General features: G+C 35.3%; 1 protein-coding gene across 2 annotated transcripts; it reads right to left on the reverse strand.

The window, feature by feature from the left end:
• Positions 1-2,871: 2,871 nt before the first annotated feature.
• On the reverse strand, positions 2,872-24,248 carry slc44a4 (solute carrier family 44 member 4). Of its 2 annotated transcripts, XM_042506880.1 has the most exons (22): positions 24,027-24,248; positions 17,702-17,750; positions 17,462-17,535; positions 15,409-15,487; positions 15,209-15,308; positions 14,987-15,112; positions 14,776-14,836; positions 13,926-14,046; positions 11,999-12,082; positions 10,929-11,041; positions 10,482-10,604; positions 8,708-8,807; positions 8,412-8,504; positions 7,707-7,809; positions 7,134-7,393; positions 6,211-6,305; positions 5,614-5,717; positions 5,389-5,462; positions 5,178-5,248; positions 4,255-4,349; positions 4,073-4,157; positions 2,872-3,699 (listed from the first exon to the last, which is right to left on the reverse strand). In XM_042506880.1, exons 1-22 carry the CDS (start codon positions 24,064-24,066, stop codon positions 3,581-3,583), a joined length of 2,169 nt encoding a protein of 722 aa, XP_042362814.1. In that variant the 5' UTR covers positions 24,067-24,248; the 3' UTR covers positions 2,872-3,580. The 2 variants fall into 2 exon arrangements, with proteins under 2 accessions (XP_042362814.1, XP_042362815.1); XM_042506881.1 differs by lacking the exon at positions 11,999-12,082 and having other exon boundaries at positions 2,873-3,699.
• Between the last annotated feature and the right edge of the window lie 821 nt (positions 24,249-25,069).

The raw sequence follows: 25,069 nt of genomic DNA on the forward strand, positions 1-25,069 counted from the left end.
GAGTTTCGTGGTGATATCTGTTTTTGTTTTTTCTACCTTTACCCTATTCACCTGTAGTGTCTTATTTTTGGTTTAAAAATGTATATAATTTATTATTATTTTTATTTATAAAGCGCTTTTCAAAACAAAGTTACAAAGTGCTTTGAATTGTTCATCCCTGATATAAACAATACAGGATTTAAGCAAATCAAATCAGGCACTTTCAAGAAATACAGAGGAACAGGAACTGCAGCAATAAAATAAATACCACCAATAAAGCAGAGAAGCAAAATTGGCCTTTTACATTACATATGTTTAAAGCAGGGTTCCCACGGTCATGGAAAACCAGAAAAAGTCATGGAATTTTCTAATCTTATTTTCCAGGCTCAGAAAAGTTACGGAATTAGTAAAAAAAAAAAAATTAAAGTTGTGGAAAAGGATTTTTTTAAAAAAAAAAATGTATTATTATTATTATTATGGGTCATTGAAAAGTTATGGAAAAAATGTTTAATTTTGTCTATAAAAATGTGTGGGAACCCTGTGAAAGGCCATTTTCTCAAAATTACTTTTTTTTTCTCAAAGTCTGAGCCAGAAATCTGCAATTAGCAGCACTTACAGACACCAAACTTTCTATATTCTGACGGGTTTTACAGAGGGATCCATTCACATGTAGTCGGATTAATAGAACATCTTACTCCTAAAACATGGCAAAAGTTGATTTTTTTTGTTGACAGTATTTTATAATTTATAGAGTGATAAAAGAAAGATATCCAAAATCCCTTCTATAAAAGCTTTATCGCTAATATATCAGCAAAACTAAACAACAATTTTGAACCTGGCTTTATCCAATGTCCAGATTTACATTTTGTAAATTCATGCTAATCCATTATTCTCTTTTACATAATTAAACCGTAAATGTCAGAAAACTTGTAATAACTTGGAAAGTTTCATTGTGATTTATATGTTAAAAATGTTACCCTATTCACCTGGGGTGTCTCTTAAATAAATCTTAAGAGCAAAACAGTTCGTCCTTCCCTGCTAATGTGATTTAATCTATGAGGATATTTTCTCTCCTATAACTGACACAGCGCACACTTCAAAAATCTCCCTTTTACTCCTCAAATTGTTTGTAATGTTTGAGCAAAACTAAAGCAACATACACTGATGTCACTTCTTTCGTCCTCCCCAACACCTGTAAGAAGACTTTGCTGTGTTAAATCGCTGCGGTTCAGCTGAACTCGATGAAATGAATTGAATTTTTGGCGCGTAAACGTTCAGACCAGGGTCAGAGATGAAACTGGAGGTGCTCTGAGGGACGGCTGACACGATGGCTGCTGGGGCTCGTCATTTCTTGCATACTTGTCTGTTGAAGCTACACTTTGTATTATAAGGCTTATGTGACACTAAAACAAGTGATGGAAGTCACGATTTGACAGACTTAAACTGGAGACGTGCAAAACCAAATGATGTAGGAGATTAAAACTTCATTAAAACATTGACTTGTTTTGTGTCGTCATTATCTGTGTTAATCTTATCAAAGGGTTTGGGTCCGTGTATCGTCAGTTCAACGATTTCATTGAATACTGGAAACAAAAAGAAAGAAGGTTTGAAAGGAGAAACCCACCTAAATTAGGAAATCCACTATATTATTTCCATGGCCCAGAAAAGTACAAGAAATATTTGTAAGCACAAGCTTCTCTCTCTAAAGTATAAAGTTTGGAGCTGTCCCATTGGCAATAAATGGGAGCCTGATTTTGTGGATGCACCACTGTTTTTCTTTTTATACCCAAATGAGCTTTATTTTATTGTCGAGTTCTCAGTTCTGAAACAGAAAGTGTTCCCGTTTCTACTTAAATGTTGCTCAAATTTTAACCATATTTTCAGAAAACTGGCAAAAGTAAAAGCAAATATATCTGCTTTTCCTACTGTTACTATTGTATGTGGCGTTAATTCTCCAGTCAGATAAGGTAATTTAGAGCAAACTTTAAACTAAGGAAAACAATGGATGTATAATGACGGAGCGCGCACCAACAAAGAGTTTTGCACAACGAATATTATAATAATGTACATCAGGAAAGTTTTAGTAACAACACTATGTGCATATACTAAAAGCCATTCAAAGATGATGATGAGAACTCGCAGTGGCCAATGCAATGATGGTACGTCATCATCTCTTCACTGAATCTGTTTCCATTGCACTTAATCGCATTTATCTTTTATCAGTATCAGTCCAACTACAGATGGTTTATTAAGTTTGTTGAACATTTTAACATCTTATTAGCTGAGATAATCAGTTTTGAGATTTGCTTTGTCTCTAGATGGTACTCCATAATATCATTTAGTTTAACTTATTATTACTATTTACTCAGCTCATGCTGCAAAAGCTGAGTAAATAGTTCAGGTTCAACTAAAGTCTTCTGAGAAGATGTAGCAGATAGTCATAACCTATAGAAAGTCTACTAATTAACTAAAGATAATCTAAGTTTACATGTACGGAATAAAGTCAGTTTAATGATAAATAAAACAGTTGAATTGTTGAATCTCAACTAATAAACTATTAAAAATATGGGAGAAGCTATCAGTAGGTGGACTATGCAAATAAAGTGTTTCCAAACCTTTTTGTTATCTTTACAGATTTTTTTTTGGAGCTTCATGCATTTCCTCTCGAAAATTAAGAATTAAATATGCAGATAAAAAAGGGGGATAGAAAAGCAGATTATAAAATCTTTCCCAGTTAAGTGTCATTGGAGCATACCCAGACTTTTTACTTGATGAAATCACAAATTTGAGTTTTAGATTTAGGTTCTGGATTTGAGAAAGTTTTCTTGTATTTTTGGACTGTCTGATATCAGGGGAATAACGTATGAATTTTGAAAATGGACGTAGTTCTCTGAGGGAAAAAAAGTAAAATGTGGAATTTTTTTTTGTATTTTTGTATTTTGTTCTGAAATGGGTAATCTAATAACATTAGAAAATGATTCCAAACATGGTAGTTTACTGATGGGTTATGTACAGTCATATTTACAACATTATTACAGTATTTTCAATACAATCAATATCATGGTCATAAAAATATGTTGTATTTATAAAACTTTTTTTTTACTTTGCAAATATCTACTACTTAAAAGAAATTTTTTTTTTGCAATAGTCATTTGCCATTTTTTTTGTTCTATCTGAATAAATCACATTCGAGTCCTTTACGAAGAAATCACTCTAAAATTTCTGAAGTGTGCAGCCTCAATGTTAAGTCATATGAATATATATGAATAATAATATTTTGGGACTCTCAGTCATTATAAGACAAATTAAACATTATTTAAGCAAACAAAGAAATAGGTCACGTAGGGCACCTTCCAACTGAAAATGTTTTCATTACCTGCATTCACAAGCTCAGTCCTTTCATGTGCACGATCAATAATACTACATATATACATACACAGTAAAAAAAAACCCCAACAAGATTTAAAAAGTGCAAAATCAGCATATTGGTTTTGGTAAACATTGTGGAAAAAATGGAGTGTTGAGAGTTTAAAAGATGCAAATTTAGGTATCCTGAAAATCTTTGACACCTTGTGTGTTTGGTTTCATGAGGTTTGGATCTTCAGTCTTTCCCTTTCCCCTTTTTTGGTGCTTTGTTGGATTTGTTGAGGATCTTCATGAGGTTTTTGGACATAAAGTACGGCTTCTGTAGAGATCCGTCGTTACGCTCCAAGTCCTCCACTGTGAGAGTGAGAGCCGAATTGAGTGAAGTGATGTGACAGGACGTGTGTATTGTTGTATCATTCAATTAAAAATCATCCAATTTAAACTGTTAGCTTCTTAGCTTTAGATTGACATTTAAACAATTTAATTTAGTATATTTTCATGTTTCAAAAATCTTTCCCCACAAAAACATTGATTTCTCATGTTGGCAAGTATCAACACTAAAAGGTACTTTTTGCTCATATGTTGATAGGTGTAGATATCAGTCTACGGTGACTGATAATCCGTGAATTCAATCTTATTTTACTCAGTACTCCTGTGTCAATAAAACATTACATTTTGGATGTATAGGATTTTATGAATACTCAGTAAACTTTAAATGTGTACTCACAGAAGCAGAGGAAGAGTGTGTCCACACACATGTTGTACACACTGAAGAATCCATGAGCTATGAGATAGCTACCAAACACCACCGTCTACAAACAAACAGATTTGGAGAAACGGGAAAACCAAAATTATTCCGATGTATCTGAAGATTTATATTAAAACAGAGCAGAATCATTAGTAACTTACAATGATTGGCATCCAGTAGTAGTTAAGGGTTTCAGCGCGGAAAGTGTCTCCTGGTAGCAGTATTCGACCAGAGAAGAAGAAGAAGGACAAAACGCCTGGACAGAGATTGAGATTTCAGTGTCTCTGGTCTTTTCTGATCAGTTCATCTAAATGCTACCTTGGCTTGTTTGTAACAAATCTTTATTTAGGGAAATTAATCCAAATGAATGCTAAAGCTTCTCTATATCTTTTGGATGTGTAAATAAGCAAATTTTTTCTACACAATTTTGCCAAAACGCACACTGCACCCAGGTAGCCAAAAAAATAAGTTCATGCTCTTTTAAACATACTGAATAAATTTATTGGGATCAACCTTAAAAACTTCTAATAAAAAAAATTTTTTACTCCAAATAACTATTTGTATATCAATTACTCGCCCCATGTTACTATAAATTTGTTAAAAACTGTTTTTTTCCGCATGCCTCCACAGTGAAAGAAGAATCCAAAAACAAAGAAAAATGTTGATGAACTGAAGTCAAAGCCTGGAACCAAGATTTGAAGAGAGTACAGGAAAGTTTGGAAAGTACTGAACATCTGGCTAAATGAGACTTCGATTATACTACATGAGTTGTGTGAGAGTTTGTGAATAGATGTTTTGATGTTTTGATGTTATCAAACGTGTACCCCTATGACTTCAATTCATCAACATTTTTCTTTGTTTTTGGATTCTTCATTCACTGTGGAGGCATGCAAGAAAAGTAACTTTTATTAATGAATTTTACATAACACAAGATGAGTAATTCATATGCAAATGTTCATTCTGGGGTGTATAAGTATTCCTCTAAACCCAGCATATGCACACATACACTGTCAGCAACTGTATCATGAACCAGTCCAACAACGCTTCTTTGACAAATTCTCCTAATTCATGGTGTCATCCTTACCGACTCCTGCGACCACCAGGAGCTTCCCAAAGAACAACAGCAGGTCTGTGACTTTATCAAGCACCACAACCCTGAGAGACACACAGGCAGAGTCAGAGAGACACGACATTTGCTGATTCTTTCAAACAAATGCAAATACATTCATGTTAGCAGCAGGTCAGATAACTTGCAGTTGGCTCTGAAAACACAGATAAATGACTTCAGCACAAACCTTATTACATTCCTCATAAGCAGCATGAAAGCATTTTTGGCGGAGACGCAGAAGTTTTTCCCATAAATGGCAATCTGTCGAGAAAACAAAATCAGCATCAAGCATGTTTTATGGTTTTTGATAGTACTCTGGCTGATTTCAAAATAGGGATTATTACTACAATAATGATGTTAGTGGTAAAGACAGGAAGGACCAATAACATGTGCGGAAACATGTTGTGCTCACCATGATGTAAGCGTTCCTGTTGAGGAACTTGATGAACTTCTCCAGACACCAGAGGCAGCACTTCATGCAACACAGCACGAAACGTGCACATGGATTCTGCGCCGCTGGAGACAAAAATCCAAAACATACATAAGTACCCAATCATTTATGTGACACTACTGAACTAACAGTGTCTGATTACCAGATGCAGACAGCCTACATGTCTTTAGTTTTATTTTTTCCACTGAGAGATTTGGAGAATAGTTCTAGAGGTGACATAAAGAGACATAAGAGAGAAAATTGTGGCTTGATTCACTTTTTAATATAAGTTTTGATTAACACAAGCAGAGTGCCATCGACTTCCATTATACTGGAGAGAAGGCCGACATCTCTACACTCTGTAACTCACACCAAAAACTACCTTGACTGAGTATTTTTGATATTTGGGTGAACTGTCCCTTTAAAACTAAAATTTGCCCTCGATATTGTGCATTTTGATCCACTGTCAAGATTTATTTACACTGACACACAAGTACAAACAAATTAAACTAAGCAGATAAAACACATTCAGTATTCTTTAACACAGACAGATAACGTGAGAGCGTACGTCAATCTTACCTCTTGTTTTGTGGTCAATGTACTCAAGAATGATCCTCACTAACTGCACCAGCGTCAGAATCAAAGCACCAAACGCCAAAGAGCCCACATGGTACCTGAAATGTACAAAATGATAACTTCTGAACGTCTGGCCCAGGTCTAAAGCGCCCTCCACAAGCCAGAGAGGGAACTGCAGTCCACAAGTTTGATGTTAACTTTTAGTTCTCTTTCTGCATAACCCTCTGTGGGATATAAAAAAGGGGTTGACCGATATTCATTTTTCAGGGCTGATACCAATTATAAGTAGTTAATGAGACTGATAACCAACATTTGGAACCGATATGCATTTACAATAAAAATGCAAATATTTCTGTTAGAATTCAAACTTTGAGATATGACAAACTTTGTTTAAATGCCTTTAGGAAATGTTAAATTAAAACTGAAACTTTTAACATCCTATACAGCAAGTTCTCTGCAACTTTGTTGTGATTAATGTCAAGTGAAAATTAAAAAAAAATAATAATAATACATAATTGCTCACTGAGGTTTTACAAAGTAAAAGTTCCTCCCATACTGAAACGTTCTTTGCATGTATTGCAGACTGCCTCCCCTGGTGTTAGTTGAGTGTAATACAGTGTAAAACAGACCAGAAAAGGAGAGACAGCTGCACCGGAGCCAAATTAGTGCACTTTTTAATTAATTTTATAGGTGATCATTAAAATAAAACAACAATACAGATAACCGTCAAAATGCCAAATATCGGCCCTGATAATTGGCCAGGTCGATAATCTATCAACCTCAAATATAATGTAAGCATTGCGCTACAATTACTGCACAGAAATCCAGAACTTGGGACTGCAGGTCTTCAGTATTTCAGACACTTTTGACAGGGATGACATTTATTATTGCAGTTTAACCAATGTGGCAGCAGCTTGTTAACATACCTGAGTGTTCGTATGAAGCTCGCAGACAAGGGAAATGTTGGGATATCGCCCGGTTTGGTGAAGGCCCAGTAGTAGGAGGCAAAGGCCCCCGCCAACGTACACTGCCCCAAAGCGAGGACGAAGTTGACACACCAGAGAAAAGCCACCACGTTGTAGATCTGCAGGTTAAAAAGGTTCCTCTGGAAGACGCCCTCGCTGTTGTATTTGATGAAGATGCAGCTGGCTGAGGGGCAGTCTGGGTAATCTGAGGAGTTGAATTTCTGAGAGGACGGCAGAGTGAACGAGTGGATAACAGAGAGTTAGAAAAGAAAAAGGGCAGTGGGTGAGAGGGTGTGTCTGAGCATCAACAGTATAACTTTCACTTCCATTTATTTTATATTTACCTTTTCTTAATGGTTTGTAATTTAGTTTTACATGATGAATATTTTTATATTAGTATTAGTTAATTTACAGTTCTGTTCCTGTGATTTCTCGGCCAAATTACTTCTAGTTCTGCTAATTGCACTAAAGAGAAAAATGTGAGGTTTCACTTCAGGTCACAATTTTTATCCACACTGAGTTTTGCCCACTCACCTGTGGGTCACAGTCCACGGTGCCGTTAATACTCCCACAACCATCAACACTGGAGTTGAGAGCCACCACTTTGTAGACTGGGCCTCCTGAAGTAGCCAAATATCTACAATTATCAATTTAAGAGAAGAACAGATACTCTGGACTGTAGTGCATATAATAAAGACACAAACACACAGCCTCATAAATGTCTGAACAAAAGTCTGTGCCTGCATTGACCTGCTTTATGCACATGCTGCCTCAGTCACCTGTATGTTTTTATTTATGAATGAATGAATTAAACCTTAATGGCCCCAAGGGGAATCACTGTGTGCACAAATGAGGTAAAGCTATTCTTCTAAAACTTATCTTCTTTCCTGAGTGTGACATATGAAATCTGCAATTTCCATTTGCATGACCTTTTTTACATTTTGTTATGCCTAATGTCTGCAGAATGATCTTAAGCTTTACGATTTGGTGGCCTTGAATGAGTTTAAAAGCACAGTGAAATCCAGGCTGTCTGCGTGAAACTGTTTTGTCTGATGGTATTATGTTATGCAAGTCTATGTGCTCTTATATGCTTTCAGGTAAATTTCATTTTTTAATTGTTGAAACTTTGCTCTCCTTTGCCAGGTCTGGCCGGTAAAAGAGACATAGCTAAATAAAGGTGAAATAAATAAATGGCATGCAGTGACATTAACAGCCTGCATACAAAATATTGAAGGATACAGAGCAGTGGCGCCCCAGTAGGCGACACACACCACGAGGAGAACAAAGGTGACCAGAGGGTACAGCAGAGTGGACATCATGTGACTGATTGCCCTGTGGAGTGAAAACACACATCATGAGTTTACAGGGTGGCTAAATGCAGTCTTCACAGAGAGATAATAAAAACCCAACATTAGCCTGATATCCCTTTAAACGAACTCACTTTAGGATTAAGATAATCTCATGGGTTAATATGAGTTGCAATTAAAAGTAAGTAAACCCTAAGGACAGTTTTAGTGTACGGTATTATGACTGACTTGCTGGACTCCTGGATGAGGGCGATGGCTATGAGGATTCTGGTCCGCAGGAAAATGATCGTCAGGAGAATGATCGCCTCCGCCACAGATATGATTATTACTGAGGAGTGAGGAGAGAAAACTGTCACAAGTAGAAAAAAATGCAACCTAAGCATAACTTAAAATGAGAACTCAAAAGACAAATATCCAACAGGAGCTACACTTACAGTCACGGCAAGCAAAAACCCTTAAGGGAATATTTCACCCCCTAATTGATCATTTGTAGATAAAGTACTCACTCTGTGTTACACTGAATTTGGGTAAAACAATCTTGTTTTTCCTGCATGCCCTCATGGTGAAAGACAAATTCAAAAACAGAAAAAGTCTGCATGAAGTGAAGGTTAGGGGGCTGCACTTAACAGAAAAACTACATCAAAACATCCGTTTCCAAACTGGCACACAACATTTGCAGAATAATCCTGGTCTCATTCACCAAGTGTTCTTCCCAAACACATGCATTTTTCACTTAAACATGATGATTAAAACACTTTCACATAAACAGTATTATGCACAGATGAGCAGCTGCCTGAGCAAGCATGTGTGTTTGAACAGAGTATGTGTGTCTGCATGAGCAGAGTTCAAATGCATGCATGCAGAAGTGCTTTAAACAGTAACGTTTAAGTAAAAATGCAGGTGTTTAGGAGTACTGAGCATACCACTGGATAAATGACATTTAGATTATACTGCAAGAGTTGTGAAAGTTTTGATGCTGTTGTTAAATTCAGTTCCCTTTCACTGCAGTAAATCAATAATTTTCTGTTTTGGGGATTTTCTGTTCACTGTGGAGGAATGCAAGGAAGACAAAGTTTTCTTTGTATTTGTATTTTCATGTATTCAGTGTAACATGGGGTGAGTAACTGATAAACAAACAGCCATTTAATGGGTTATGTATTCCCTTAAATCTGGGTTATCTTTTATCAGAAGCATTTTACAATGTCATGAATCAAAAGGTGTTGTAAACATGACGTGTGTATTTAAATGGTTTTATTGCATTTATTTTTGGATGTGGATGTCATGTATGACATCATTGGTTATTTCCATTCAGCGTTTCATTTCCTTTGTACTGGTATTTGCCTCTGTAAAAGCTGCTGTGGCACAACCAGTGTCAGGGATTAACTAGTTATTAAATTACAAAATAAATGTAATTGTAATCAATTACTCAGAAGAATACATCATTAAATAACAGTTACCAATCAAAATATTGGTGATTATAACGGGGTCACATATAAAAAGAAAAATCTTTTCAGTAAAAAGTTAATAAAACATTCACTTTGTTGCTTTACATCTTTTTGCCTTCTTCTGACATATTTGTAGTTCAGCAAAGCTGTTGAGACAAATTTGAGCGCAAAATTAATGCACTTGTGTTTTTAGGTGTTTTCAGCTTCATGGACCTGTTTCAAACATTTGTAGGAAAAGTAATCAAAGAGTAATCAAATGTACTAAGTGACATCAGTTATGTAACTTATTATATTTTTAATAGGGTAACTTGTAATCTGTAATCTACTACATTAGAAAAGTAACCTTCTCAACACTGGTCACAACATCACCAGTGCAGTCTATTTAAATATTTCTTGTTCATAAAGATCTTTTTCTTTTTTATTGTTCTAATCTTTGTATATTGCCCATGACCTAATTAGACACCCATACCTTTAAAGATGCCATAAAGTCCACGAGAAAACTAAAAACATAAGATTCATCACCATGAAAAGAGTTTGGTGATGTTAATGAGACTCACAAAAGGCCAGCCAGGTCTCTTTGACTTGCAGGTAAACATTGAAGTTAGTGGTGAAACCAATGTCAGTGATGGAAGCGGAGGCCTTCCTGTAGTTCTCGTACTCCCAGTAGCAGTGATATATACCTGCAAGAGAAACACACCAACGACTCAGAGGCTCCTTCAAACAGATAATTTCTTCATAACAAATAAACTGCTCTTGGTAACGTTGTGTTCAAAACAGAGTGAAACACAGCAAAACTTTCTCATTGAAAGGGAGTTGGATCTGCATCTGTTGTTTTTTTCGCCAGCATAGGAATTGGGCTGCAAAACAACATTTTATTTATTATTTATACGGCCTTTATGATCATACGTGCAGACTTTCACGTTTTCATATGATCTTCCAAGCAGAAAGAAATGAACAAAATTGTACATGTTAATATTTCCTTAAAAAACTGCAGTAGTGTTTACCATACGCCCCGGCACCCAGGACTCCTATGATGAGCACCCACACCATGACTGGAGCAGTGAATCTCAACAGCAACAGGAACAGCAGACTGAGCACCATGGCTATTAGCAGACCGCTGAGAGGGGAGAAGAAACAGTAAGGGAGGCAGAAAACAAAAAAAGAGAAAATTAAAAAAGGTTAAATGTAAAACCAGGTATGAAAGTTTAAAAAAAGGATAAGGATGTGTATGAGATGGAAGGATCAAATATTAAATTATAACACTTATAAAATGTTCTGTAAAAAATAAGGATTTCATGCTTATTTCATACAACTAGAGGTTCAGCTCTCTATTGCTGAAGTGATAGTTCGGATTTTTTAAAATGAGGTTGTGTGAGGTTCTTTTCCTCGGTCAGTGTATTACTCACAGCAGATGGGGGGTTGGCGTGCACCCAGTACCACCACAGAGGCTGAGCAATGTACTGCTGTGGACCGGAGCAGCAGCAAAATGTATTTTAGCCAACTAAAAAGTCTCACCTTAAAGTTTAAGTGTACACTATACTTAGATTATTTAAACCTTTTAAGCCTTCAGACGGCCCTTTCCGGTGAGGAACAGAAACTGATATTATCACTCTATTTAAGCCAGACTCCACTGATAAAAACAGTAATTGTAACTCACAGAACACAGGAGTTGCTGCTCCACCACCAGCTCAATTTGTTATATCGTTTGTAACCTTGTGAGATTTTGGTAAATCTGAACTAAGCCTTTAAAACACAAAAGTCACACGTTACAACTAAGTGATTGAAGCAGCGGTAGACCAGCAGCTCCAGTGTTCAGTGCATTAAAATGACTACGTTTCAGTTTCATTTCACTTCCCTCTCAGAGAGGGCTGTCTGATTACAAGGTGTCCCAAACTGGGAGCGCGCCAACTGCCATCTACTGTATGTAATACACTGACTATGGAGGAGTACCTCAAACAACGCCACTACAAAAAAAAAATCCAAACATCCTTTTAATCTTAAGAGTAGTTTCTATCTGTATTCATGCCAAGAGGTAGCAACGTATATCTGGTTTAAGTTCTGCAACGCAACTCACAGCAGGATCCACGGCCATGACGATGCAAAATCCTCAAAGATTCGGACGCCAATCTCTCTGGCATTGAAGCCTCTCACAATATCACTAACAGAGACACAAGTACGGACAAGCTGCGTTGGTGACAGTTCTCATTTCAAACAGTAAAAGTGAAAAGTGAAGGGTCGGGAAAAAAGAGAAATAAAGTAATAATAATAATTTCACTTATATAGCACCTTTACAAACAGAATTTACAAAGTGCTTTGACAAACAAGGCAAAGCAGAAAGGAGGGGAGTTTTTTGCAGACATAACATGACAAATGCAGCCAAACAGTAATACCGAACTAACGCAAGACAAAAGAGAGACAGAATCAAAAATAACAACAGCAACCCCCAGCCGGGGAAGAATAAAAAATAAATAAATTAAACGATAAAATAAAAAACTAACTTAAATTGATGAATAAAATAGACAAATCAAAATAGAATTAAAGTAGAATTAAAAAAAAGTCAAATTAAAATAGATGACATCACATAAAAGCAAGTCTATAAAAATGGGTTTTAAGAAGTGGTTTAACAGATAAGCTAAAAAGATAGAGCTAAGCCCAGACACTGAGTGGAGTATTTTTCAGCATGTTGTAAGAGTTATTACTCTAACTCTTTAAGTCCCAAGAGAGCGTTTCTCACAGCATCTAAGGCTACAAGAGCAACTACAACCAGCTGCTACACTAAGAGTCAACACACAAACTCACGACACCACCGACCCTGTGCTGGTAATGAAGAGAAGAAAGAAACACGTTAATTAAAAATGTGTGTGTCTTCATATGTGCCGTTATCTCTGATTTAAGAGTGTGTGCTGAAATTAATGGAGCAGTGTGTAGGATTTAGAGTTATCCAAGCATAAATTCCCTGTTAGGATTCCTTCAGGGTTCATTGTTCAGGTGGTTTTTACCAGAAGCTGAATAATCCACAGAGGCCTCCTTCTCTCCAAGAGAAACTGACCAGGTGATTTAAACTCGTAAAAACACTGAAAAAAGCAGTTTCATGTTAAAAAGTCACTTTTTCCAATGCTCTTCAGCTTGTCGTGGAGAGGCTGCCAACTACGGTGGCTGACGTGAAAACACAAAATGCCAATGGGCCTACTTCATCTGATTTTAAAGTGACAAAATGCAACAATTCTTATTATACACCAGGGTTCATATGGACACTTTTAAGTTAGTTTCCAAGCACTATTTTTAAATTTCAAGGATTTTTTTATTTTCAAAGCAACTGACTTTTAAAAATATTTTATTAAATACAAATAAATTACATGATCAGTGTCAACTAGTTAGAAAAATGAAAAAAATCCTCATTAAAACAGCACAATCTGTAGCACAAGGAAACAATGCCAGCTGGAACTTAAGTTGTATTTTCATGATATTGGAGCACTGCTTAATAGAGAGGGAAAAAAAAATCATGGTCAAAAACCGGCTCACTAAGTTCAGTCATGTTAGGTTTTGCCATGTCAACATTTGCCTACTGGCTTTGCTGGAGTTTTATGAGTAGAGTGAAGTAACAATGAACTACAGTGTCAGGCAGCAAATGATAAATGTGAGGGAGATAGGAGAGGGTGACGGCGCCGGGGTCCAGACAGACACGTCAGAATAACATTTTAAAAAAGAAAAGAAAAAAAGAAAAAGCATAACGATTTCTAATTCTGAGCAAATTAATTATAATAACTTGATAAACAAAAAAGCTTTGTTTAAAAAGGTGCTATTTTCAAAGTATTCAAGAACTTGATTTTTTCCCCCTGAAAATTCAAGCACTTCAAGGACCATGTGCGAACCCTGTTAACACTAAAGAAAACATACCTATTATATAACATTCCATTTCTGCCAATACATCCCTCTAAATCCTACACACTGGACCATTTGTTTTCGACATATAATGAGGTCATGAATCCACTGTGTCTTACCCAGTGCCGTTCATGATTAGGGAGGATGTTTCATTGACAGAGGAGGGTAATCCTGGAACTTTGGAAAACTCTGCAGGGATATCTGCCAGTTTTGTGATATCGGGTAAACATCTCCCCAGCACTAACAGAAGAGAAAATTACATCAGCTTGGAACTGAATTATACTGTATTACTAATTTTACATTTAAGCACAAGCCATCATCCACTGGATAAAGATGGATACAAACAAAAAGTAGTGGTGTAGTTCCTGTTCAGTCACAGTTAAATTAACACTTTTAAATTCCTTTAAAATTATGTGGAAAAACTTAGTTGGAACAACTTAATTTTTATGAGTTCTAAACTTAAAAACTTGTGTTTATACATATGGTAATTAGATACATAACACTTTAAAATTCCATTTAAATTATGTGGAAAAATTAGTTGGACCGACTTAATCTTTATTTGAAATTAACCTAAAAACTTGTGCTCATAATTATGGTAATTGGTACTTAATTACTATATTTTATGAACACATATTTATAAGTTGATTACTCATAAAAATAAAGTTGTTCCATCTAATTTTCTATTTTAAACAAATTTTAAGGTGTTATGTACTAAATTAACTGAAATTATTATGAACACAAGTTTTTAAGGTGATCATAAAAATTGCAACTAATTTTTCCACATTATTTAAAGGGAATTTTAAAGTTTTGTGTACTTAATTATCATATTTATGAACACAAGTTTTTAAGTTGATAACTAACTCCAGCAACTACTTTTTTGCACATAATTTTTAAGGAATTTTACAGTGTTGCCACATGAAGCTTCATGAAACTAATAACTAGCCTTTTAACGAGAGCAGTTTCACCTACCAGAGGTTGTAGGCATTAAGAAGAAAGGACACAGCTCCTTGTCCACAATCTCTTTAACACTCTGAAAAAACATCACGTGGTAAGAAAAGAACAATACATAACATCTTCCATAAACCAAAATGATTCCTTTACCAAAAAATATTTTTAAAAAATGTTACATTTGGGAACTTTCAGGGAAACGCCCAACATGCAGTAACAAACCGGGACTCACCAGTTCAGTAGTTGCCAGGTCTAAGTGTGGCACACAGAGGCTTTGATTGAAAACTTCTGCTGGCTTTTTGGTATATTCCAGTATTCCCACAGCCCAGAACTCAGAGGGACAGGTTGAAACGCACACCTTCAGGTAGTGAAAAAGATGACTTTTTTTTAACATTTGGAAAATACAGTAAATGGTAAAAAATAAATAAATAAAAAATCAAGCAGCCTTTTCTACCTGTGTGGTTGGACACTGAAAACCGTTGAGAGCAGTTGCCATAACATTAACGGATGTGGCACATTTAAGAATGTCCATGTAGAGCAGGCTGGGTCGGCCTCTGAGACAGAAAGAAAGAGTTGATTTTGTATCAGTTAAATGCATATTTATTATATTAAGTGCATGTAAAAATATATGAAAAAGTAAAAAAGAGTAATTACTGATTTGGTGTGATGCCACAGAACCACCCGGTTGAGTTTCTTGGATAAAGAACATGTCTTGGATCTCCATAGAGCCAAGCTAGTAGACAAAACCATACACACATTCAAACAGAGATAAGAAGAAAAACTGATGACGCAAAACATAATGACAAGTTAGTTACGCTCCATTATGTCCATTTTATGTTTGGCACTGACAAAGGGCATGTAGGGATAGGTGTGAAAAATATACTCTATGTAGACTGGCTCACAAATTACCAATTTTTTTAGCACCTGTCAAAATAATGTATGTTTTCAACTATGATTGTCTACGACATCACATCTATCTATATGTGTTACATTAAAACACATGCTTGGGACTGTATCTCTGTACACTGCACTTGTTCTGTGAACCTCGGACCTCGGCTCATTCCTTGGACAGTTAAACATATTTTTACACAAACCACCACTTCTAAAAACTGCACTGCTCTGTCATTTTAATTAAGGTATATTGTATATATTTAAAAAAAAAAAATTCTAGTTCTGTTATCTGATGCCTTTCACAATCTATTTCTAAGTTCCCACAAATTGCAAAAAAAGGCCTGAAAATTAGTTAGTTTTTTTTTTAGTTTTCTGGTGTGTGTGTGTGTGTGTGTGTGTGTGTGTGTGTGTGTGTGTGTGTGTGTGAGAGAGAGAGAGAGAGAGAGAGAGAGAGACTCAGAAGGTGCTGAAAATTTAAATACATATAATTTTCAGCACTTTTGGGGTTTTTCTTTGTCTTTGTTTTGTTTTTACTTTTTTTTTTTTTTGCTTATTTTCAGGTAATTTTACTTCTTTAACTTCTTTATATTTAATTTTCTTTTTCCAAAGTATTTTTTGCCTATTAAACAGGACAGCTTATTTACGGTGAAAGGGGAAGTGAGAGGGGACAACATGCAGCAAAGGGCCATACGTTGGAATCAGGTGAGCTACTGAGCGCCCCTTTAATTTTATTTTCTATTAATATGTTTATGTTATGCACCAACCGATCAAAGCAAATTCCTTGTTTCTGTGCAAACCTACTTCTGATCTACTTCTTTTGATTTTGAAAAAAAATGTGGTGGTAATATAACTCAAATGTCCTATTCAGGTCACAAAATTTGGTGTTCTACCAGATGTTCACACGTTATTCCAGTCCAACCACAAGAGGGCCCAACAGTCTCTCTGACAGGATGATCTTACAGTTCTGATCTCTTTTGTCCCGCTAGAGTTTTCTTTGAGTGCACTTATTGTGAGTCACGTTATTTAAAGTGTCATCTACTCTCTTCATCTTAGTGACACACACACAATTTTTCACTAAAGAATAAATCCAGTGATTATGTATCAACACTGACCTGCAAATAACTACAAAAACAACTTCACCTAAGCTGACCAGTGCTTTTGAACTGCTTCCACTGAAGGAAATAGCCGATAATTTGGGACACGGTCAGCCGCTGACACACATATTACGTATCAGGCTTTTGTTGACTCTAGATAAGAGGGCCCTGAGTGTTGGAATGAGTTTGGTGACGGGGCAATAAAGAGCCGCTGACTGGATGTTTGCAGGGAAATCAGCTGTTCGGACTTTAACACATATATTGTAACACTCTTTTAAATCACTTCTTAAAACTCACTTTTACAGACTTGCTGATATGTAATGTCACCTTTATTTATTTATTCATTTTTTAATCTCTCTTTCTCAAACCATTTTGCTGCTCTGACTCTAGTTATCCGTTCCTTATCCTTCTTATGTCCTTTTATGACCATCTTTTCATGTTTTAATGAACTTACTTGTTCATTTATCTTTTATTCATGTTTTTACCTTCTTATCTTTGTTTTATCCCCACTGATGTGATGTTGTCTCCTTATATTATTTTTTACATAGTTTTTATCATTTTTTACTGCATTGAAAACAAATAAATGTATTTCTTAAAATATTTGTTCAGTTCCCTGCACAAAAAAGTGGAAGAGAAGGGAAAAGAGAGGAGACAGTGGAAAACAATGACTGATTATGTAGGTAGGGGAATAGGGGACTGTGTTGGTGTCAGGTTACTCTCACCTAAAATCCCGACTGCTATGTAGCCGAGGATGACAGCCATGAACAGGATGCAGCAGATTATATCAGTGCATCCCCTGATGAAGAGAAGAGAGACAGCAACAGGTTAATGTGTGCTGGCTGAGCTTTGCATGAAAATTTGCCTGGTGGCTGACAAATGTGATTCTGTCAGTCAACATAAAGTCAGCGAAATTTCACAAGATATTTATACTGAAACAGCAAACAAACAAATGAAAGATTCACCTTTTCTTTATGGGTCCATTGAAGTTTGGGTCAAACTGAGCAGGTTCTCCTGGGAAAAGAAAACAGGATTAAAAAGCTTTTAATGCAAAGTCAATTAATCACAGACTGGTGCAACGTTATCATGTGACATTAATCAGCAAGTGTGTTTGGTTTCACAGAGATTATCAAGGACACATTAGTTTATCGCTAAGTTCTGTAATGGCATTTAACCCGCCTTTACACTTCAAGGAAACACACTGCTGATTAAATCTGTGCATATGGTCAGTAGCTGAAATACTGTAAATATGAGGAAGTTGGTGCTCTTTAAAAAAAAAAGACTCTTGAGGGGAACGGCTAATTTGTTCATTTTGACCTGAGCTCATTTTTAACATCCCAAAGGAAAAATTTGCTCCTCACAGCAGTCTTTTCTTTGTCTCTGAGAAATAAATCAGCGTCTTATATCAAGATTACTAAATTCTGATCTGCTTCTTCCAAACCCTCCCTTAGGAGAAATAAGGAATAAATAAAAAAGAATAAATCAGTAGGAGTTCTAGCTGTGTTGATAAGCTTTTGAGAGTTTTCTCAGCTCCATAAACAGAAAAAATAGAGTTGAGACTTGTTCAAGTTGTCCAGGTTTTCTTTTGTATCTCACTGGTGTCTCAAGAGTTGACAATTAAAGAGAGATACAAAAATTAGTGTAGTGAGAAAGAAAAAAAATAAAAGACAAGAGGAAGGCTATTTCTCAGAAATGGAATTTAAGAAGTAAGAAAATGGTCAAAATCTCATACTTACATTATATTAACCATTTGAAACCTGAAGCAAATTGGCCTGATTTCTTTCAAAAATATTGGAAGAGGGCAAATGACAGCTGAACAAGAAATTACCGTTAAACGTAAATGTTCAAAGAAAATTACATGAAATCAGCAAGAAAATAAAAAATGAACACAAAGAAATTACTTGGAACATTTTTTTTAAAAAAAACAACATACTTATAAATATGTCCTATAATATAATTTGAAGTATATAATTACAATAATCACACATATATATATATATTCTCTTTTCGCCATTTGCAAATTTCTTGCTGATTTTTTTCTTGCATTTTTTGAATGTCTTGGAAGGATATTAGATTTTGCTTTTGAAAGGCATATGAAGGCAGCACAAGAACACTGATGTCGATCCAGGTTTCAAAGGGTTAACTTCAGTTATGTCTTGGAGAGAAGGCTGTACAACGTCAAAATTTTATTTTGAATTTTCCTTTCCTTTGGTAAATGAGTTTCAGGATAAGAAATATATTGAAGTTTGTCCTTTTCTTGGAGTTAATAAATTACAGTGTAACTGAATGAGGAAAAACTTTTATAGACAAGAGATTTTATGGGTTAGTTGCTCACGGGTGCTTTATAATGACATGACCATAACAGAGGTGACACGTATTACAGGAAAGAAACGTCTCATTTTTGTTTCCTGGAACAGAGAGAGAGAGAGAGAGAGAGAGAGAGAGAGAGAGAGACAGACTGCCAACAGGAACAGACATTGATGCCTACATGGTGTTGTTCAACTCACACAAGCTGCTTTCCATTTGAACTAAAGAATAGTTTGATCACCATAGTTCCCTCATTTGCTGCGAGAATAACGACAAAGGGATCAGAGTTGAGGCACGACAGTGACACTCGCAGCTCAGGCTTATTTGAATACAATTTGAATTCAAAGTATGGCTTTTGGAAGAGAAAGAGTCACAGATGTTTGATCATTTTAATGGTTAAAATTGATGATCTGATAAGTTGTTTGACGAGATCTCAACGAAAAACATTCCTATAATGGGAGTCAAATCTGTGAGTCTTAATTAGCTTTCATTCCTTCATCCTGTTGGGCAGGAAAAACACAACAAACAGCTTAGAGCATGTGATCGTAAGATACACCTGACACCATTTGGCAGGTATCAGATTGAAAAAAAACCAAAACAAAACAAAAGATAACCATGCACGAGAATAAGCATTTCATATAAGGTTGTGCTGAAGATTCTGAACATACAATGTGACAAAAAGTGTGCAGGAGTTCCTATGGTTATGTGTGGGATTTCTATCTGATACATGCAAATATTAAAGTGCTTTCTGAATTTGATTAGCCCTCAGGAATGGAAATTTTACCATGCGGCTGATCATAAATATTTCTCTCAGCAGCTACAGCAAAATGATCTCCACTGACTGTAATTTGAAAAGGGGTGAACGGAGACTGTGTCAACACTACAAGCACACTCTCAGGACACCTGAGTATGATGCAAATACTCAAACAGGATGTAATAAGGTTGTAGCCTTTCAGTCGGCTCCAAGATTTAACACAGAACACATACATTTAGGATGCTGGTTTCACAAACTTCTACACAAAAGCCAAATTAAAAATTAAAAAAAAGAAAAAAGTCCATGTAGCAGTGGCACAGTGAGAATAAAATTCCATGTCTTACATAAATACTGTCCTCTAAACAAACTCTGATGATACAGTAATATCTAATATGGATCTTATGTAAACAGCATGTGAATTTGACAGACTACTCATCCGTGTCATTGCCTTTAAACTGTGTCATAGACCTTCATTAGTGAAAGAAAAATGACTGTGACAGTGATATGAAGTTTTCTCAACAAGGGAACCTGTTCATCAGCCTCTTGTAAAGCCATGAGTGTCATATTTCACCTGTGCCAGGACACTGCTGTGTCTGGAGTCAATGACAACAAGGAAAATGTCTCACTGTGACTGTGCAACACATATAAAAATGTACTTTTCAGAATTTATGCCCTTGTAAAAAGCTGAGGGAAAGCTTTAAAGCTGTAAACCTTGGACACCAGACAGGATGGCTGTAAGACGATGGCTGTGAGGGTCATCGCTTGACCTTGGGTTTCTAATTTTATTTTGTTTATCAAAGAAATGTGTCACTTGAATCAAAGAATATCTTTATTTAAGTAGTTGTGATGAATATTGTAAAGATCATTGGTTTATTGTAAACTTCACCCTTCTCTATGTTTTATTGTTAAAAGAAATGACAACAAGAGTAATTGGCAACTTGCAGTGTGCACAGACCTATCGTAAGAAAACGTAAGAAAGAAAAAGAAAAGAAATAGAGTAATCATTACAAAGGGGCGTATCCATTTAAAAGTGTGGTTGATATAATTGTCAAAACTGTTATGTGACTCCTGAATAACGTCATGGTTAAACATGTCAGCAGCAGAAGGGACTCTTATCATTACAAATGCTCAAGAGAACATGGAGAGTATACGGTTGAAACTAAAGATCACTTTCATTATGGATTGATGAAAATGATAAATGATTTAGCCAATAAAATGTCAAAAAATAGTGATGGATGCCCATGATAGTTCTCCAGTGCCAAAGATGAAAAAGTGCCAAACCCAAACTGCTGTTGTCAAAAACAATGATTTATCCATACATAAGGACTCTAAATATTTAAAATGATTTCAATACTCATTTTTCATAGTATCAATATCACTCATTCTTGCTCTTTTTTATTGTAAATGTTTACTACATTCTGCTTTTTTCTACTTTTAACCAAGTTATCCTTATTTTATTTTGCTATGAAAATGTCTATTTTTGCCTATGGTATCAAAAATATATTAAAAATTTCTAAAGTGAAGTTAGAAATTGCTGTATCATGACAACTCTAATCCAAACAAATTCAGTTTAATAGCATAAATATATGACAGAGAAAAGTGTCCTCACATTTGTGAAGCTGTGAACAGCAAATATTTGGCAGATTTTCTTCAAGTTTAATAAAATAAATCTACCTGATATTAGAAGGCTGACATGGTATACACTATATCTTTAATTCTTCAAAATATAACGTTATATAAACATAACATGACATCCTTTTTTTTCATTTTCTGACATCTTAAAAAAATATTATTAAATTAATATTATATTTCAGTGGATATTAGTAACTGCTGTTTTTTGTTGTTTGTTTTTTTTATGACATCTATGTAAGATTTGCATTAACCGTCAGCACTTTCATCCCGACTGTTTGGCGCCCACTAATTTATTGTTTTTATCTAAAGTATTATGACCCATGGGAGAGGAATTATTTAAGTGTATGAATGTTTGTGAAGTTTTTAAGTGAATGTGAAGCAAAAAACAAATTCACATGTGAGTAGACAATAAAGATGTCTATCCTATTATATTATATTATTTCTTATTTTTGGGAGGAATATTGTACTACTATGTGATGAATTTTAGACCGCTTTCAAAAACAGACACTCCGCTTTTCAAAATAAACCCATTAGTGACTCTCCAGCTTAATACATTACCTACATTAACTTGGTTGTGATTTAAATACGACCTGAGTCTTTTCCCCTTGTTGCCTCAAGCAGCTTTAACAAACTTCCTTGTCAATGATTTGCAGCAAAAAACCCTCGCAAGTCACTCATTTCCCAACACTGAGTGTCTTCACAGGAAAACGGGTTGCATTCAAAGCGTGTAACTGCTCAAAGACAGACAAAACCCAAACATGTTGTACAACAAAACGACCAAACTTAATTGGGCAACAACTGGCACTCTGAATGCAAAAGGATTTCTACTTCCTCATAAGAGAACTAGCAGGAAGCTGATTCCTATTTGCCGAAACATTAATTTATATACAAAGGCTTTTGAGAACAGAGACTCAGTAGATGTCACTATGATTAGTAAACTGTTAGCTTGGACATTTGCGGTCATTTCTTCTGTTTTTCTCATATTCTCTAGTGTTATTGGAGGAGAGATGAAATCCGATGGGATATTTACCTCCAGGGAGGGTTTATTTACTGTGGCCTTTGAAAACCTCCCTGACTGTCAATAGACGTGTGACACCATCAATTCGTCAAATACCACAAAGAGTAAACAGGGATGCAGAGATCCGCTGACAGAAGGCTGAAAAAACAAACAGTCAAAGGCAGGTCTGAAATGTGTCAGCAGACAGTCAACTTTCTCTACTCCACCCCCCTCAGTCTGCATATACCACAAAAAAAAAAAAAAAACATTTAAAGATTCAACTACATAAAGGGTCAGCTTGTCTGTTATGTAGCTTGGGGCCAGACACAAACAAGCTTTTAAAAGTTAAATAAAATGAATAAATATCCTCTGCATGACAAGCAAAAATAAATCTTAGGTTCCAGCTTTACAACTGACATTATTTTAAGTTTCTCTGAGTCTTAAGAAAAAGTAAACAGGATTTTTTGGGAAGGGGTTTTGGACTGTTGGTTGGACAAAAGAAAACATTTGAAGACGCCGCCTTCAACACCGTGAAAAAAAAAAAAAAAAAAAAGATTACGAAAGGAAATATTTGGCTAATTAAATGACAATGAATATAATCTTTAGCCTCAGGCCTTAAGTCAATGATTACAGTCACAGCCCAAAGCAACAAATCAACATTTGTTTAGTGTGAAAAAGGTCCGTGAATTAGATTTCTAAATAGCCATGAATAGCTTATAGCTCACAACAAAATAAAGACAGCCTTCATGACAACAACGCAAACACAGACTATTTTTTATATCTTTTTATAAGCGCTGCTCAGTTGACAGTGTGGTTGTTTTAATGCATTGTTTCCTGACACCCTGAAGCCTTGTCAATGTGCTTTTTCATTTTTAAATTTATCTTTGAGGATTTCTAGAGGCCCAAAAGAAAAAAAGTATACAATATTTTAGATAAAAACATGATTAACACCAGCCAAAATAATAATAATAATAAAATAAAACCTAACTGATTTAAAATATGTTTTTATTTTCTGACTGGCAAACTTTCCTGTTTATTGTAAGCCATTTCCTCTTTTGTAGGTCAACTATCTGGGATGTTTTGGCTCAGCAATAAATATATTAAAAAATTCTGACATCATTTTGTTGTATGTAAACCATTAAACCATGTTTATTGATAGCATGTTGGCACACATAGGCCTACATGCTGACTCACAAACACATCAGTAGACACATTTGGCCCCAGGGAAAGATTTTAGTTTGTCTCTTTGGCACAATTTAAACTGTAGAAGCTGTATTTAAAAACAAAAAGTAAGAAATTTACCACTAAAGATTAAAATAGGTTGATAATTGCTTATGAAATGTAATATGACCTAAGGTTAAAGATAGCTAACACTAACAAACAAAGGAATACGGTAACAGTGAAAATAATTCGGTAAAATTACATATCACAAACTTCTCTTGCAGACACAAAATTTTGGAAAAACTCAGCATGAGACTAAAAATAAACACGACTTTCTGACTTGTTAAAAGTAGTTGTTATTTAACGTTAATTAGCTAGTTAGCTGAAGATGTTGGTGTTAACAGTGAATGCTCTGAGGTAACGGGCGATGTCGACTCACCGTACTCTGAGTCCGGGTTTTCCTCCTGTTTTTTGCCCATTCTCCGCCTTTAACCTCCACCTTTTTCTGCCTCAACTTCAAAAATTAACCGTAAAACTTTGCTAAAAACAAGATAAAAGCTCTAAAACAGCGTTTAAACCGAGCTCCACCGTGTCTGAGCGGACCTGGTTACTAAGTTAAATCTTTTTCTTCCTGGCGGTTGTAACTAGGCAGTGACGGCACGAGGGCACCTGCTGAGGGATGCGCACCTGCGCGCGCCTCCGAGATCGTTTATTGACATAGTTAGGAATCACTCTGATCTGAATATGATTGTGTTAACCTGAACTTTTAGGGTTAACTAATTTGGTTTAATTAGGGACTGTTCTTTATGTATCAGAGGAAAGGGTGGCTGGAGTGTGACTTTATGATTTTTTTAATGTTTGTTTGTTTTTTTTATTCTCATTATTATTATTTCTGATTTTACTTTGAGCCTCCCAAAGCCACAAACAGCCTGTTTTTCTTTGAGCCTCCCTGAGTGACTTATAGAAATGCATGACCCTCCCTCCACAATAAATTTGGTATTAGATTTGATGGTTGGAATTTAGAGTTTGGGTTTATTAACATTTGCAAGAGAACTATACTATATTTATATATTAAAATTAAATAATGTCAAAACTACAGCAACATTGATGTGTAACTAGATTAGGTTTTTTATGTATCATTATTATTATTATTTTGTTGTTATTATTATTTAAAATGTATATCTATAATTGATACATGTTTGTCAAAGTTTTTGCCTTTAAAGAGATATTGCTATGAGGGATGGAGTTTGTGAATGTTTGTTCTGTTTATTTCAAATGAACAAAAAAATTCAATAAATACATACAATGTATAAAAAGTGATTTTGAAGAAATAGCACTATTTTAGGCTTGGATTTGGTTGTTTTTTATTTGTCTTTAAGTGTCACGTGTCCAAGGACAGTTGTAAATTTAAAAATCCATCAATTATTTCTGTTTTTATAGTTTCTGGCAATGATGAATGGAGTGATTTTGCATTTTATGAAC

This window comes from Plectropomus leopardus, chromosome 18, assembly GCF_008729295.1.
Source record: "Plectropomus leopardus isolate mb chromosome 18, YSFRI_Pleo_2.0, whole genome shotgun sequence".
Lineage (NCBI taxonomy): Eukaryota > Metazoa > Chordata > Actinopteri > Perciformes > Serranidae > Plectropomus > Plectropomus leopardus.